Source organism: Anguilla rostrata, chromosome 7 (assembly GCF_018555375.3).
Source record: "Anguilla rostrata isolate EN2019 chromosome 7, ASM1855537v3, whole genome shotgun sequence".
Taxonomy (NCBI): domain Eukaryota; kingdom Metazoa; phylum Chordata; class Actinopteri; order Anguilliformes; family Anguillidae; genus Anguilla; species Anguilla rostrata.
In genome coordinates, this window is record NC_057939.1 from 53,683,715 (window position 1) to 53,701,824 (window position 18,110).

Here is an 18,110-nt window from a genome sequence, read left to right on the forward strand (position 1 = left end):
GGGGGGGGGGGGGGGGGGGGCAACAGGCCCGTGCAGTGCTGCAGTCCTGTGTTATGAGTTGTGGATTAGCATAAGGAGTGTACCACTGATTTCTTCATCTAACTGGATCAGGAGTCCGGCCATGGAAACTCTTTTCTATGTAAAAACCCATTCGTCTCCTCCTGAGAACCAACCACCTATAATGATCTGCGAACGTATTAGACATTACATGCGAACGCACCTTTGCGTTTGTTTGACACACGCATACAAATGTGCTGCCGCCATTCCGCGCGGACAGAGGTGGCTCTCGACAGATGTTTGAAATTAAAGCCAGACTTCAGCGAATGCCCTTAGCCACTCTCCGCCACACCTTCCGGAAGCACAGACAGCTTCAGCAGCTCAGCAAACTGTGGGCTAAATCAGCTTACAGACGAGGACGCTGAGCCTCACCAATCAAGGTAAGGCCCCAAAAATAGCGTCAAAGTCCAGTTTCAAACAGCTTCTGTTTACCGGAAAGAAAAAAAAATGTTTTACCTATTCTACAAATAACTAACTTCATGGCATATGAAGCCTGTAATCTTCTGTTAAATAACAACAGATTTATCATAAAATAATTTTTTTGAAAGTTCAAAACGGCTCTGGAGGAGGTGCCATGTAATCTACGGTAGCTACACTCCACAGGACGCTGGAAAGGAAATCTTGGTACGTTCCCAAAAGGCAGCGGTGCACAGTGGATTCATTAGCAACTTCCATTTAATGCAAGTGCATCCAACAAACAATTGCGCTAAAAGCATGTTCAGGGGCAACGTGCAAGCTCTGCTGACCGGTGGAATACGCCTCAGCCGAAGAACCGACGTGCTGTTCTTTCATTTTGCAAAGTAGCTCCGGGTTCGAAAAAAAAAAAAAAAAAAAAAAGTGAAACAACATGACAAGTCAGAAAGAGAAACATCGATCAGCTGTCATGGGACTCGGGGTTGAGTGATTACACAGCATCAGTACCCTCGACAGCGTACACGAGCCTGCCCTACCTACAGGTAATTATATTATAAACAAACACTGCATATAGAGTACGCATCCTGCTATGACCCAACACCAAAATCGGATACGTATTTAATTATTACTGAGAACAGGGCTAGTTCTACTCAGACAGAACCAGAAATGGAAACAGCAGCAACGATAGAAAAGAAAAATAAAAACAGTTTCTGTCACACACACCGCTGTGAACCTTTGCCTGGGAGTATAAAAAGCTGAATGGTGAACTAGCAGGCCTGCACTGTGGGACCACAGCAGAACTGAGAGATTTATCCTTGTCTTTGGAAAGAAACTCAGACAAGCCAGATCATAAAGACTGATTTAGATCCCAGAAAAATGCACGATAAGCAACGCTGTTCAATCATAAGTGATGCTGAGCCATGGAAACATTGGATATCATCTCCACATAAATAAATAAAAATAAATAAAATAATAAAACAGCAACAGTATAGTGCACAGACTGAGAGAACCCTTAAATGTCAAGCATCGCAAAGAGCTGCATTCTCCTGACAAGAAAAACCCTGCGATACAAACGATACATCAGTGTCTATTTCAGCAGAAAACATTTTAAAGAACAAGTACACGGGAGTTTGAAAGGAGTTTCATGAAGACATGCTGTACATTGCGTATTGGTACATCTAATGCATTTTATCTTGGGCTTGAAGTCCAAAACCCTGGCTTTTAGATGAGGTCGCTGACCCCCATTACTGAACATGAAGGGAGAGAAAACTATTTAAAACACAGAATAAACTTGGGATATGCCATGGTCAAAATGAGGATATTTAATCAGATTGTGTTTTCTTCATGAAGCATATCTTATTTGTGATATTGTCTTACTTGGCCTAATATTGGAATATGGAGTGTGCGTGTAAACATAACTGCTGATGATGAATGGAGAGAAGACAATTTAAAAGATAGAATAAACATGGGATAAAAGTGGGAAGGGGCAAGGATGCCAGAAGCTCTTCAGATGAGGGGCAGGAGGTACACAGTCATTATTACCTGTGAAACCAGGGTACCGGGTTAGGCCACGCTAATTGCTTAGAGACCCGAGGGAGACCGTTGCATCTGGCCACTGGATGATGATATTGACCCCAAAAATCTGGGTACAGGTGGGGTCCAGAGAGAGCACAGGCCTCAAATATATTTTTTAGCATTTGTACTATGGAATTCACAGTCTTGACTTAGTTTTTCCACAATTTTAAATGAGTAATCACATGATTTCTAAAGTTTGTATGGCTTCAATTACGTTTTAGGGCTCAACTTAGGGTTAGGGTTACTTAAACGATAAGTCTGAGGGTCGCGGCAAGTTCACGGCTGTGTTCAGCCGGTTAAAGAAAGGTTAGGACATTGGTTCTTTTTTGATTTTGGACAAGTCAAAAATTTTGTATATACTAGTATAGGTACATATGACCATATCAAGATATGGAATATGTATATATTTTTTCAGGGAAAAATTTTTTTTTTTAAGGCCTCAAATATATTTTTTAGCATTTGTACTATGGAATTCACAGTCTTGACTTAGTTTTTCCACAATTTTAAATGAGTAATCACATGATTTCTAAAGTTTGTATGGCTTCAATTACGTTTTAGGCCTCAACTTAGGGTTAGGGTTATGAAAACGATAAGTCTGAGGGTCGCGGCAAGTTTACGGCTGTGTTCAGCAGGTTAAAGAAAGGTTGGGACATTGGTTCTTTTTTGATTTTGGACAAGTCAAAAATTTTGTATATACTAGTATAGGTACCTATGACCATATCAAGATATGGAATATATACATATTTTTTCAGGGAAAACTTTTTTTTTTTTAAGGCCTCAAATATATTTTTTAGCATTTGTACTATGGAATTCACAGTCTTGACTTAGTTTTTCCACAATTTTAAATGAGTAATCACATGATTTCAAAAGTTCCTATGGCTTCAATTACGTTTTAGGGCTCAACTTAGGGTTAGGGTTATGAAAACGATAAGTCTGAGGGTCGCGGCAAGTTTACGGCTGTGTTCAGCAGGTTAAAGAAAGGTTGGGACATTGGTTCTTTTTTGATTTTGGACAAGTCAAAAATTTTGTATATACTAGTATAGGTACCTATGACCATATCAAGATATGGAATATATACCTATTTTTTCAGGGAAAACTTTTTTTTTTTAAGGCCTCAAATATATTTTTTAGCATTTGTACTATGGAATTCACAGTCTTGACTTAGTTTTTCCACAATTTTAAATGAGTAATCACATGATTTCTAAAGTTTGTATGGCTTCAATTACGTTTTAGGGCTCAACTTAGGGTTAGGGTTATGAAAACGATAAGTCTGAGGGTCGCGGCAAGTTTACGGCTGTGTTCAGCAGGTTAAAGAAAGGTTGGGACATTGGTTCTTTTTTGATTTTGGACAAGTCAAAAATTTTGTATATACTAGTATAGGTACATATGACCATATCAAGATATGGAATATGTACATATTTTTTCAGGGAAAACATTTTTTTTTTTAAGGCCTCAAATATATTTTTTAGCATTTGTACTATGGAATTCACAGTCTTGACTTCGTTTTTCCACAATTTTAAATGAGTAATCACATGATTTCTAAAGTTTGTATGGCTTCAACTACGTTTTAGGGCTCAACTTAGGGTTAGGGTTATGAAAACGATAAGTCTGAGGCTCGCGGCAAGTTCACGGCTGTGTTCAGCAGGTTAAAGAAAGGTTGGGACATTGGTTCTTTTTTGATTTTGGACAAGTCAAAAATTTTGTATATACTAGTATAGGTACCTATGACCATATCAAGATATGGAATATATACATATTTTTTTAGGGAAAACTTTTTTTTTTTAAGGCCTCAAATATATTTTTTAGCATTTGTACTATGGAATTCACAGTCTTGTCTTAGTTTTTCCACAATTTTAAATGAGTAATCACATGTTTTCTAAAGTTTGTATGGCTTCAATTACGTTTTAGGGCTCAACTTAGGGTTAGGGTTATGAAAACGATAAGTCTGAGGTCGCGCAAGTTACGGCTGTGTTCAGCAGTTAAGAAAGGTTGGACATTGGTCTTTTTTGATTTTGGACAGTCAAAAATTTTGTATATACTAGTATAGGTACTATGACCATACAAGATAGGAATATATACTATTTTTCAGGGAAAACTTTTTTTTTAAGGCCTCAAATATATTTTTAGCATTTGTACTATGGAATCACAGTCTTGACTTAGTTTTCCCAATTTTAAATGAGTAATCACATGATTTCAAAAGTTTATGGCTTCATTAGTTTTAGGCTCAACTTAGGGTTATGGTTATGAAAACGATAAGTTGAGGGTCGCGGAAGTTACGGCGTGTCAGCAGGTTAAGAAAGTTGGGACATGTCTTTTTGATTTGGACAAGTCAAAATTTTGTATATACTAGTATAGGTACCTATGACCATATCAAGATATGAATATATACTATTTTTTAGGGAAAACTTTTTTTTAGCCTCAAATTATTTTTTAGCATTTGTACTATGGAATTCCAGTCTTGTAGTTTTTCCACAATTTTAAATGAGTAATCACTGTTCTAAGTTTGTATGGCTTCAATTACGTTTTAGGCTCACTAGGGTTAGGTTATAAAACGATAAGTCTGAGGGTGCGGCAAGTTTACGGCTGTGTCAGCAGTAAAGAAAGGTTGGGACTTGGTTTTTTTTTTTTTTTTTTTTTTTTTTTTTTTTTTTTTTTTTTTTTTTTTTTTTTTTTTAAAAAAAGGTTAAAGAAAGGTTGGGACATTGGTTCTTTTTTGATTTTGGACAAGTCAAAATTTTGTATATACTAGTATAGGTACCTATGACCATATCAAGATATGGAATATATACATATTTTTTTAGGGAAAACTTTTTTTTTTTAAGGCCTCAAATATATTTTTTAGCATTTGTACTATGGAATTCACAGTCTTGTACTTAGTTTTTCCACAATTTTAATATGGTAATCACATGTTTCAAAAGTTCTATGGCTTCAATTACGTTTAGGGCTCAACTTAGGGTTAGGGTTATGAAAACGATAAGTCTGAGGGTCGCGGCAAGTTTACGGCTGTGTTCAGCAGGTTAAAGAAAGGTTGGGACATGGTTCTTTTTTGATTTTGGACAAGTCAAAAATTTTGTATATACTAGTATAGGTACCTATGACCATATCAAGATATGGAATATATACATATTTTTAGGAAAACTTTTTTTTTTTAAGGCCTCAAATATATTTTTTAGCATTTGTACTATGGAATTCACAGTCTTGACTTAGTTTTTCCACAATTTTAAATGAGTAATCACATGATTTCTAAAGTTTGTATGGCTTCAATTACGTTTTAGGGCTCAACTTAGGGTTAGGGTTATGAAAACGATAAGTCTGAGGGTCGCGGCAAGTTTACGGCTGTGTTCAGCAGGTTAAAGAAAGGTTGGGACATTGGTTCTTTTTTGATTTTGGACAAGTCAAAAATTTTGTATATACTAGTATAGGTACCTATGACCATATCAAGATATGGAATATATACCTATTTTTTCAGGAAAACTTTTTTTTTAAGGCCTCAAATATATTTTTAGCATTTGTACTATGGAATTCACAGTCTTGACTTAGTTTTTCCACAATTTTAAATGAGTAATCACATGATTTCAAAAGTTTGTATGGCTTCAATTACGTTTTAGGGCTCAACTTAGGGTTAGGGTTATGAAAACGATAAGTCTGAGGGTCGCGGCAAGTTTACGGCTGTGTTCAGCAGGTTAAAGAAAGGTTGGGACATTGGTTCTTTTTTGATTTTGGACAAGTCAAAAATTTTGTATATACTAGTATAGGTACCTATGACCATAACAAGATATGGAATATATACATATTTTTTTAGGGAAAACATTTTTTTTTTTAAGGCCTCAAATATATTTTTTAGCATTTGTACTATGGAATTCACAGTCTTGTCTTAGTTTTAAATCAGTAATCACATGTTTTCAAAAGTTCCTATGGCTTCAATTACGTTTTAGGGCTCAACTTGAGCGAATCAGAAGGGTCTGCCGAAAATCTGCCTGAAAAGGTTTTTAGGAGGTGAGCCACGGCCCAGCCTGGTATGGACGAAGGGGTGTAGAGATACGGGAGCTAATCGGAACAGCAGGTCACAGTGTGCACAGTTGGGGGGGGTCAGCAGGTGAGGTGGGGGCACGGGTGGGGTGGGTCAGCAGGTGTGGTGGGGGCACAGGTGGGGTGGATCAGCAGGTGAGGTGGGGGCACGGGTGGGGTGGGTCAGCAGGTGAGGTGGGGGCAGGGGTGGGGTGGATCAGCAGGTGAGGTGGGGGCATGGGTGGGGTGGGTCAGCAGGTGAGGTGGGGGCACAGGTGGGGTGGGTCAGCAGGTGAGGTTGGGGCGCAGAAACGGGACCGAAATGGGACTGGAACAAAGGCGAGGCAAACGAACCTGGACCCGCCAAGTCGCCAGGGAAACCGTCATCAAAAGGACTGCAGCATAAATGTCAAATAAAGCCCCAGCAAGGCAGCGATTTCCAGGGACAGAGGACAGGAGGGGAAGGAGGAACATGGCTATTCATAACTGCAGGATAAATCTGCATAGCAGGTTAAGGTAAAGGTGTGAGGGGTTGTCTGCAAATGTCAGTCTGCCAAATCTCTGTTCAATAACTCTAACAAATAAAGCAGAGGTGAGTGAGTGTGTGTGTGTGAGAGAGAGAGAAAGAGAGAGAGAGAATGTGTGTGTGTGCGTGCGTCATATGTGCAACTTTGAGGTCAGAAATCTTTTATGATTGATGACCATTCTTCAGTGCTTTTATAAAAATGTGTGTGTGAATCTTTACAGCCTTCGCCAGATCTCAAACTACCACTGTGAGGACATCTCAGCAAGTGGAGTGAGTACTTATGCACGGTTATGTCATCAAAAGCTGCTTTTTTCATTGTGTGAATGGCAGTGCTTTTAATTAATTCAGGCGGAAAAAAAAACGGGCTTTCAAGGTTTTTTTGAGCATTGTTGCTTTACTTCTTCTGAAACAAAAACTTCAGACTTGCCAAATTAATGAATGAGCCTCTTTTCCTTTGAGAGCTTAAATAAAAATCCAAATGTTCCCCAAACTCACTCTCTCTGGCATCCAGCATCACAGTCTGCATTGCCGAAGAGAGTGAGTGTGGGTAACATTAACAGTTTAAAAAAAAAATAAATAAATAAAAAAATATTGCTAATATTACATTGCTAATATTGGACGTATATCCGGCAGTTATGAATGCAGAAGCAGGAAGGAGACACGGGCGGGTAAAGGAACGGGCACAAGAGCACTCGAGCCCTTGCCGTTTATTCCCGCCGCATTAAGGGGACACACGAATAGCGGCACTCAGCCTCGAACGCTCGCCGTCAAGAGCACCGATAACGTAATTATCAAACCGCGGAGGCGAGCGGGACTTTCATCAGCAAACATCCGACGGACTGCGGAGAAACAGTCACGCTTTCGTTTCCCGCGGGGCAGCGCGAAGACGTCCTCGTGGACCGCTCAGTTCAAGCCCAGGGCTGAAACTAGCCGCACAACGCCAGGGAATGATAAAAATTGGTGTTTTTAAAAAAAAATATTCTATCATTGTTGACGATCATAGGATTAGCCAGAGTAATAACTGGGCCTTATTATTTTTCTTGCTCATTTATTGTTCATTTGGCCAGCTACCGATGTAATTGATAGGGACCATTAATTCGTTCTTGTAAACACTTCCGTTTATTGCTTGGATGCATTAGTTCTAAATGAGTACAAAATATAAGGTATGAGCATAAAAAAATTTCATTATTTGCCATTTTTAAATCTGCGCTGCTTTAAATTCCCGGTGTTTTGGAGTTCTGCTCTACCTACTCGCTTTCTGATGAGCAGCCGACTGAAATGACTCACTGCTCATTAATAGAAAGGTCAGGCTCTTTTGCCTATTGACAAGATCTGTAACATGTGAAGGATTGATTTTTGCTTTAACTTCCACGGCCACGGCGGCGGGTCACAAGGTGAGGGCGGTGACAAAGCCGGCATCACTCGCTCTTTTACGTCCTCTAATCAATCCGATCTCCATCCATTCAGGAAAACAAGTGGCAGTCTCCACAGCTTTGCAAAGACAGCAGAAACCCAAGGGTGCCTTATCTCTCTTTCTCTCCCTCTCACCTTCTCCCTCCCTCTCCCTCCCCCCACTCTCTCTCTTCCCTTCTCTATCCCTCTCCCTCCCCCCCACACTCTCTCGCCCCACTCTCTCTCTCTTTCTCTCACCCTACTCCCTCTCTCTCTCTCGGATGCTGCTGATTTTAACAGGGCCTAATTTAAATTAAATATTTAAATTCACAGACCACAGTAACTTTCACACCAGAAGCCAGCATTCATTAAGGAGGAAAAATGAGTGAACACTGGGTAAAAGAGGAGTTTGACTATTCTATACACTACTATACTATACTCCCTATACTATACTATCCTCTCTATACTATACTATACTATACTCCCTATACTATACTATACTCTCTATACTAGCATACATTAAGGAGGAAAAATGAGTGAACACTGGGTAAAAGAGGAGTTTGACTATTCTGTATACTACTATATTATACTCCCTATACTATACTATACCATACTCTCTATACTATACTATACTGTACTGTTTCACACAGGAATCAGGGCTGATGTAGAAAATGTCGTCGGTGCCTGACAGTCGTTTTATTTTGAGTATTACAGTGACAGACTCTTACGAGGTGTGATTTCACAACAGCCTGCCGAGACCTTTTCTAAATTTGTGTGCATCTGCACGCAGGTTTCAAAATACCACTGTGGAGCACACCCCTCTGCCTCTGGAACGACTGCCTGCGTGAGATTATGTCATCAAAACGTTTCTGCTTGGCATATCGAGCACGCCAGTGAAAATATAGCATGTGCATGTAGCGCGGTGTCAGTACATTAAGCAGGAAAACCAATTATAAACACGCGTGTATACATCCACCCACCTACATGCACACGCACATACATACTGTACGGAACCACAGAAACACACACACACTCACTCACACATGCACACACACACACTGCTTAGAGGACAATTTGTGTACTGTGTTGGCAGCATAATATCCACCAACCCCTCCCCCCCTCCTCCATCACATTGCCTATTTGAGCTATATCACATTATATTTGCATGGGCCAGTTTCATATACCAATCATAAACCTGCCCATTATGCTGCAGTTGCATATGTGACAACTGATTAGAAATGGATACCACTCCACATGCAGCTGAAAGATGCACCAGCATTGCAGAACCTAGAAAGCAAATTTTTTATTTTTAAGTATTAATTTATTTATTGTTTTTATTTTATTCCCCTGCCCCCCCAGCAGCAAAAAGCTTGAAGCACTAAAATACTGAGTTTACTGAAGGTCATACGTTAACATCGGGAGTACAGACACAAAACTGCTCACTTCAGGTGCACACACAAAAATACATAAAATCTGTTTATGTAACTCATCTCAAGTAAATGAACTGCTTTGAGTCCGGAGCAGAAAAAAAATGATGGTAAATTCCGAAATCTTATCTTCAGTCCAGCATGCTGTGGTAAAATTAAACGCCTTAAGGAATGCTCAAGCCATTATATCATGGATTTTTCAGTCGCCTTGATTTTGCTCTGTGCTTAGATGATAGCAGTATTTCAGGCAAATTTCGTTCGCCGCATGGAAATTGCAGCGTGAATCACGGGAGTGAAAATCCCTGTTGATAAACAAGATTTGAAAGTGGGTTTTAAATAAACAGGAGGTTGGTCAGGTTACTGCAAGTGGTAGTGCTGAGGACGTCAGTATAATAACCAAACTCATGGTACATGCTGTACCTATGCTGAATGCTACCATAATTCAGACAGAGGAATCTTCTGTGGGCTACTTTTAAAGTTACAATTTGAAGCTATGTGTGTGGGTACGTGTTCATGACCAAAATCAAGCCTGAATCGATATTAGCATGATTGCAGACACTGACGTCAATTTTTAGGTTCATTGAAACAATGAACTGAAAGCTCTGGAAAGGATCATTGGAAAACTCAATCACTGTTAGAAGTGTCCTGTCACAGCCAGATTCACAGAAGTCAGTGTGGGGAACATTAGGCCTTGTGTGGGTAACTGAACAGCTCACCACCACTGCCTCTTCCTCTACTCCACATACATCCAAAACCTTGTTTATTGCATTAATAAGTCACCAAGTCTTTTCTTTTCTTGTCTAATTTATTTCTAATTTAATGAAACTCAGCACACATGAAACAACAAAGCCTCATTTTAGAAACACCTCAAACCCATTTTTTTTTTATCCATACCTGTGCCATATCATATTTATCAGGACTCCCAGAGGTTCTACAACCAACCGGGCAGCAGCCAAACTGGCCACAGCCCAATGCAAGCCGAGGGAACGGCAACAGTGGCATCGTCCGAATCGGGAAGGCCCGATTTATCCTCCGAAAAGCCGCGTTCGCCGTTCCCATGGCGATAAGGCCGAGCGGAGAAAGTGTTGGCGCAGCAGCAGCGGCGGCGTCAATTTCTCTCATCCGCCCCCCTTCCTGGAGGGCTCACCTTCGGCAGAGCGCCCCCTGGGGGCCGGGAGGACGACATCTTCCCGCTACCCTACTGCCAGCCGTCACGGGGACTCAACCTTTTCGGTCTCTTTCCCGTACCCTAATAAACGCGACGGGGCCCCTGCCATGCTTTAGCGGGGCTCCCCCGATGCGCCTCCTAAAATGTCACCGCGAAGGAGAGCCGAAAGTGGAATTCTTACGGTTCATTTAGAGGCTTCCTTAATGCTACGGGGGGCGAGGGGTGGGGGTTGGGAAGGGGGGGACGGGGGGGGGGCAGTCTGCGGCAGGACAGGGCCGGGTAATGGCTCGTCACAGTGACTGGGCGCAAACTGCTGCTCGCCCAGCTGTGTACAGGAGGCCGCGGCATAATTGCGAATCTGACACGATCTGCGAGCGGAGCCACAGCTCACGGGGGAAAATCTGAGCCCTCGTTCCGGGCTCCACGCACAACTGCCGCAGAACACCAGCATTTCACGGGTGCCAACGGACCAGGATAATGAATCCCAAGACTCCAAACCAAAAAAAAAAAAATAATAATTTTGTGCAAGAGTATTCTGTTCTCTCAAAGAATACTTGGTGTTAACAGTGAAAATTCGCACCCTTCTTGCTATCAATGTGCGGTAATCCTTGCGAAAAAGGTTCTTCACCCAACTGTACTGTACATCTCTAATGATACTCTGACTCCTGAGTCTCCCTTGGGTATCATTCGCCCACGTCCACGCGCTCAGTGAAGTCTGGCGTAACTGCGTCCCGTCAGAAGCACAGGAAGTCACTCTGCGTATTCCACGGATCCGGATCACGACCCGTCGAAACGCAGCCCACCCGTCTCGAACAGTGAGCTACGGCCGAACCCCCCCCCCCCCACCCCCCCAACACCTCCATTTAACTTCCTGGCTCGCCGCCGCCCGGATCTTGGCGCTCCTGAAGAGTAATGAGGTCATTTCAGTTCGCCGTGCGGCATTTCACAGCCGTCTCTTCCTTAATGTCACGGGCTCGGCTTCCCGGAGAATGACGCCCATCTCCCAAAGACCTTCGCTCTCCCCCACAGATCCAAACACAACTTATTTTTAAAAAAACGCCCTCGACGGTAACCCGGGCAACGGTCCTCACAGGCCTACGTCGTACCCACTGCCGGTTTTTGGGAGTAACCACTCAGTTCGGGTGAATAACTATATACACGGTACAGATTTTGGCTGAGCGGAGGGTGCATGTGTGTGTACGCATGTACTGGGAACCCCAATCGCGCCCCTTCCTCGATCACGCACACAGTGGCACACAAAAGAAAGCGGGGTTCGTGTTATTTTGATAGGTATGCCTGTTTTTGGCGGCCATGTTGACCACACTCCAGTACTGTGTCTTCAGGTACTTCATCTTCGTCCTGCAACTGTTTTGCAACTTGTTTGCCCCCCCCTCAGCACATATGTTGTCAGAAACTATTTGAAAGACATATAACACCAAAATATTTTTACCATTACCTTTCTCGGAAGAAGAATCTGTGACATCAATGAAATTCACATTGTTGAGGGAAAAACGGAGGTGTTAATTATAGCCACATAGGCACTTTCATCACGCATTTTGAATTGCACTTCAGGTCCGATCAGGCCTGGCAGCAGTAAAGAGGTGGACTGTCAATTACTCGGCAACTGGAGTTAAAGCGGGGGGAGAAAAACACCCACCATTTTTTGTCTTTTTCAGTGGGTTGGCAAGGTCAAAAAAGGTGGCAGACCAAATTCTATTTTGAAAAAATTAAAAAGAACAACCTCACTGTCCTCGTTATAAAGACAACTCCTGGCATGAACACAAACAGATCGCTGTCACGGAGGGCCTGATGTATTGGGCAGGAACACTCGGTTGTGCAACGCAGCACCAGCTGTGACCATCTGGATGCTCACATCAGACGGCCAATTGGGGGGACACACACCACAAAGCGTCCACCTCACTCATACACAGCCAGCGCCCGGGCTGCTTCCACAACAGTCGCGTGCGGACTCATCCAAATTGGCCGCCTGTCCACTCAAACCGCGTCTCTGCAGCTTCCAACTGTGGGAAAACACGGACACGGAGCAAAATAAAAAAAACAATTTCGGAGAGTTTTTTCTTTCTTTCTTATTTTCTACCGAAGCTCAAAGCCATCTTATAGCCCCTCACTGGGTAAGTGCAGGGCATTGGCCTGTTATTTACGGTTACGTACAACACACATTGTGCGATGTGCCTCTTCAAGAAAAGGAAAAAAAACAAACAAATTACCTTTTGATAAGAGCTTTTCTTTTTCTTTTTGTGGGATACAGTAAACCTGGTGACACAGGTTTTACACAACACCCTTTACATTTTGCCAGTTGCCTTTTGGAAATGTTACATACTGGTTTCTCAGAGCGCTCACCTTTGAGAGGACGGGTGATTTACAGTAGCAGCTAAGGTGTAGCGCTAACTCCGTCAGTAAATAGCTCACGCTAAGCTTAACTACCAATTTACACTTGCACATAAGGTGCGCACAACATATACTCATCCTACCATGACCCAGGTGACAGAAGCACATAGCTCACCATCTAATTCTGTTGCTGAAAACCCTGATAAAGAGGATAGAAAGACAGACAGACACAGGAACTTCCATAAACTCAAAATGAAATGCTACAAAAACAGGAAACATAAATCAGCTGTTGGCAGGAGTTTAATAATGCAAGCAGAAGCCGGTTAACAGGGGACTCCCGCGGCCCAAAGTATGTTGGCCTACGACTTGTTCAGAGATTAGATTAAGCAGCGCGGGGGGAAGGAAACTGAGAAAGCAATCGCCGATTGACTGCTGCCATTGGCAAAGGAAATAAATATGTACAGTACAGTCCAACCGGCGGCCATTTTGAGTTCCCCCGGGGCCAGGAGGAAGAGTTTGCACCGACGCAAAGGAAGAAGCCGGCAGAGAAATGGACGGCCATGTCAGGCTCAATAACACAAGGACACAGAGGAGAGGCTAGGCACAGGAGAGCAAAGGGGGGGGGGGGGGGGTGACGTGTCGGGACAGAGCCGAAAACCTCAGTACGGGGGGGGGGGGGCAGGAGCCCAGGCTCCGCGTGTGGCGTGTACCTCTGTCGCTGAAGTCGTCCACGAGGATGATCTCGGCGATCAGGTGGTCGGGCGTGCGGTTGACGATGCTGTGTATGGTCCTCAGGAGAGACGACCAGCCTTCGTTGTGGAATGGAATGATGATGCTGGTGTTGGGCAGGTTCTCCAGGTAGAGCTTCTGCTTGCAGCTGTTTGAGAATGAAATACCAGTGAAGGTGCACATTCTGTGACCAGCTACTTGATTCTGATTTAGCCCTGATTTACAGTCTGCATTCAATCCCACCACTATAATCATTATTTATACAGCACTTTTTAAAAACAGAGTTACAAAAAGTGCTTTACACAGGAATAAAAATAAAAATAATGACATGAAATACAAAAGATTAATAGAATGAAAAGCACAACGGAATACATTTAAAAATAGAGAATGGAAGGCAATCTAGAAGCAGCATAAAACAGGAATAAACTTGTCAAAGACTAAAGGAATGCCTTCCGATAAAAGGATGTTTTAAGAAGTGATTTAAAAAAGGACACAGAGGTGGCCAGTCTGATATCCCCATGCAGGCTCTCCAAAGCACCAGGGCCCTAACAGCAAAAGTCTGGTAACCCTTAAACTTCAGGGGGAATTCAAGAGTTGGAGAAACATAAATGGGACAACTATTAAATCATAATTACAGTAACATAACACTGTGAAAACCTAGAAAAGGTGGCATAATCGTGTAACTCAAATTTAAGTAAAAGTAGTGATGTGAACTCCTCACCCAATTGCCATAGGGAAAAACATCTGTGCACTTCTCTGATATGAGCAACTGTTTATAATACCTTACAATTTAGCATAAATATGATTTATAATTTATTTTTTATTATTTCAGAGAACACTCCAGATGTTACAAAATGGCAGAAACCATGGGTCTCTTAAATAGGTTTATAAAAGATACAAAAATTCTATTTTGTACTTCAATAGGAGGCTTAAAGTGTGTTCTTATTCAAGCTTTTCAAACCACCCAATTGTCAAAAAAAGGATTTTCTCCGTGTCCTACATGCATTTTGTTCTTTGTTTTGAGGAGTTCATGTGGCCAATTTCCCCTTTCTGATCTGGGAGAAATTTGATTTGAAAGCTAAGACAAAGTACCAGTGGATAAAGCTGTTGCGGTTCATGCTTCTGAATTCTGATTACACATTAAGCCAGGCAGGCAAATGAAAGGGGGTCTTTCTGCAGGAACTTACGCACACCGCATTGTAGAACCTCTTGATGAGTCATTTCTCCACAGATGTGTACGGAAGGTAATTGCTCACTAAAATCACTCTGCTTGTGAGGTCCACAATAATGTAAGTCAAACAAAGGTTTGAAACTGCCGTGCTCCGCTTACTTCTCTACATCCATACCAGAAGCATCCTTTTCAGCCATTTTGGCCGTCCCTTCATGCTGGCTGCAAAGGCTCATGGGAATTTGGCCTATGGCTGTTTTTGTCTTGCTCTGACATTTATCCATCACTCTGGAACTTTTTTATGTGTAAATATCATACAGCAACGGCTATATCCCGCGATGAAGATCAAGTGAACTGCAAATTATGAACTGTGAATTATGAGTTTTTAATTCCACGTGAAATTTTCCAAATCCTGATAAAACATTTACTGATTAAAACTGTACAACATGAGAAGAGTATAACTAATAACAGCTTCCTGTAATGTGTCCTGTTGTATTAACCTTCTCTCTTCTCACTGCACTGTTACTGTACCATTGGATGGCTTTTTTAAGAGTATACCTGAGGCCTGACACACCAGCACACATACATTGAAATGAATGTCTTTCCGTTCTCAGACCTGAAAAAAACTGTGATTCACTAATCAGCTGCCACTTCCTGGCTTCAAACCGCCGGGCCAGTTCGTGCTGAGTCTCGGATTCAGGCACTCCTTACAAGCAGCGTTTCTGATTGGGCACGGAACACCAGGAGCATTTATAAACCATTAAACGAGAACAAAGCTGCCCGCCATTAAATCTGATGTTTTTAGTAACAAGAAAGGAAAAGGACCCTGGGTAAGGCATAATAAACACAAGTAAATTTCAGCAAGGGGTAACACCAGCCTGCAGCACTTAAGAGAAACAATCAGGCCTCAAACTGCTCTCCTCTGTTACTCTCTTGTTTTTTTGTATTTTCTGGAACAAGTGCTGTGACAATAGCAATCAGGTTATATTACAACCACAAGTGTGTGTACGTGTGTGTGTGTGTGTGTGTGTGTGTGTGTGAGAGAAAAAGTGTGTGCGTGCGAGAGAGAGAGTTTATGAGTGTGTGTGAGAGAGAGTTTATGAGTGTGTGTGAGTGTGAGTGTGTTTGTGTGTGTGTGTGTGTGTGTGGGTGAATTGGAGAGACCCACATACACGCTTGATGTGTTCAGGACACATTCCTGATTGTATATTACGACCAGTACCTTGAAAGGTGTGCGTGTCACTATATAGGTCTTATATGCATATTTCAAAATCATTATTCTGTAGGAATAATTGCAGCATTTCATCTTGATAATGACCCCCTAGTCCCCTTGATAAGGTGGAGTGAATGTGCTCAGCGATAATTATATACGTGCAAAACAATGTCATAGACAGAAAATGGCAAATGACAAGAACAATGTCAAGAGCACTATGCAAATTTGAATAAGGTTGGTATTTAAAATTTTACAAACCAGATCATTGCTGCAAATTGAGTCTGTCTGTCTGTCTGTCTGTCTGTCTCTCTCGTCCTCTCTCTCTCTCGTCCTCTCTCTCTCTCTTCTTATCCATTTGTGATGCATGGAAAATTGTCTTCTGTTTCATCTGTTGTAACCCAGACCACGGTTCTTCTCTACCGTAACATTAAATAATTTTCAACTCATTTGAAAACGTATTAAAGAAATCTTAAAAAAAAAAAAAAAAAAAAAAAGGTTTTGTAAGAGAAGTTGATGGCATGGTTCGGGAGCAGCACTCCATCAAACAATCAATTCGCACTCCGCAGCTCCTTCACGTGAGAATAATTCGGCGTCAGTCTATCAAAGGCCCCATCAGGAAAATTCCACGCAACATCCCTAATTGCCTTTAATGCAGCGGATCAAGCAGCGGCGCCAATTAGACCCAGCACCTTTGATCTGGAGCGCAGAGGAGCGCGTGGCGCCCGTGCTCCCCGTACAGAGCCCTGTCGCCCGCCCGGCGCATAAATCAACACAGGAACGCTACGGATTTACGGCGGACATTTTAATTTCCATTATTGTCGGTATTCATTACGGGTACGGGTCCCGTCACGCAGCCGGTCCGGCGGCCGTTAAAAATGGCCGCCGGGTTCACCCTTACACACACACACACACACACACACACAACCTGAAACCCCAGGAGCAGACGGTTTTTTGCGACGAGCTCACTTCGGGTGCCGGATGTCGGGCAGGGACCGGTCCAGGGCGATGTTGTCGCTGACGTAGATGTTGAAGCCGTTCTCCTTGTACGCAGAGTCGTCGCACTCGTCCTCGCTGAGCGGGTACGGCTTTCCTTGTTCACCTTTACCTTAAAAGACAAACAGGTGGAAATTCTGTTCTCTTTGTTTTTTTTTTGGTGGGATGCATTATACTGTATGACAAAGGAATGAAGGGGATCACAGAATTTCATCAATTTCAAGTGGAGGTATGTTCCTTCAAAGTGATCTTTTTTAAAAGTATGAAACAGTTCTTGAGACAGAAATGAAATATTTTATAACAGACTTTGATCCCAGTGTCTCAACTGATAAACATGCCACTTGACAATGAACCATGAATCACTTCATTCAACTGCATTAGGAATAAGTGAACTAAAGAATGTCATTTTGTTATGCCCAAGTCCGCCATTTTGAACTTGAATGAAATTTTATCTCATATTGAACACTGACCTGAATCAATTTCAATTTTCGGCTACTTCAGGTTTGATTGTTTGGAAGTGCACAACAGCCTCCCTTAACATTGATTTACAAATAAAGTGATTTCTTTTTCTTTTTTTTTCTTCCACATTAAATAACTAAGGGATGTAATTATGGACTGGTTTAAAAACAAGGCTGTTTGAAACCAGCTCATCAGCTGTTTAAACTGTTTATTTAAACGATGACATCTTCCATGAGGCAATTTTTGTTGTTTGTCACTATGATGTGACACTAACTTTGAATGACCACATTCTCTTCAGTTGGTAAGATGGAAAAAACTGGCCCATGTTACATAAAATAATTTAGGAAACACTGGATAGCGTTGCTTTGGAATAGAGCTTGTTTAATTTGTGTGAGCTAAGATAGCCAATATTGTCTGTTGTAAGCAGGCCTCATTCAGATATAAATTCTTTAAACGGGCAGGCCTATACTTAGCAAGTTTTAATTAATGACATATAGGCTAGACAGTGCTTTGAACACGTGAGTAATTTGCCTTTTCTGAACATTGAAAGCATTTTTTGTTGAGCTAACATCACTATCACCTTGGTCTTTTTCTATCAAATAAAAATGATCACTTAATTGGAAAATGACACA

At 41.9% G+C, this 18,110-nt stretch overlaps 1 protein-coding gene across 2 annotated transcripts in view; it reads right to left on the reverse strand.

Annotated features, from left to right (window-relative positions):
• Nucleotides 1–18,110, reverse strand: part of LOC135260053 (polypeptide N-acetylgalactosaminyltransferase-like 6) — a 142,019-nt gene that overhangs the window by 77,111 nt on the left and 46,798 nt on the right. For both annotated transcript variants that reach the window (XM_064345179.1, XM_064345180.1), the window contains 2 exons: nucleotides 16,993–17,131; nucleotides 13,627–13,793 (listed from right to left, as the gene is read on the reverse strand). In XM_064345179.1, the coding sequence (XP_064201249.1) occupies nucleotides 13,627–13,793; nucleotides 16,993–17,131 (306 nt within the window). The remainder of the gene's footprint in view (nucleotides 1–13,626; nucleotides 13,794–16,992; nucleotides 17,132–18,110) is intronic.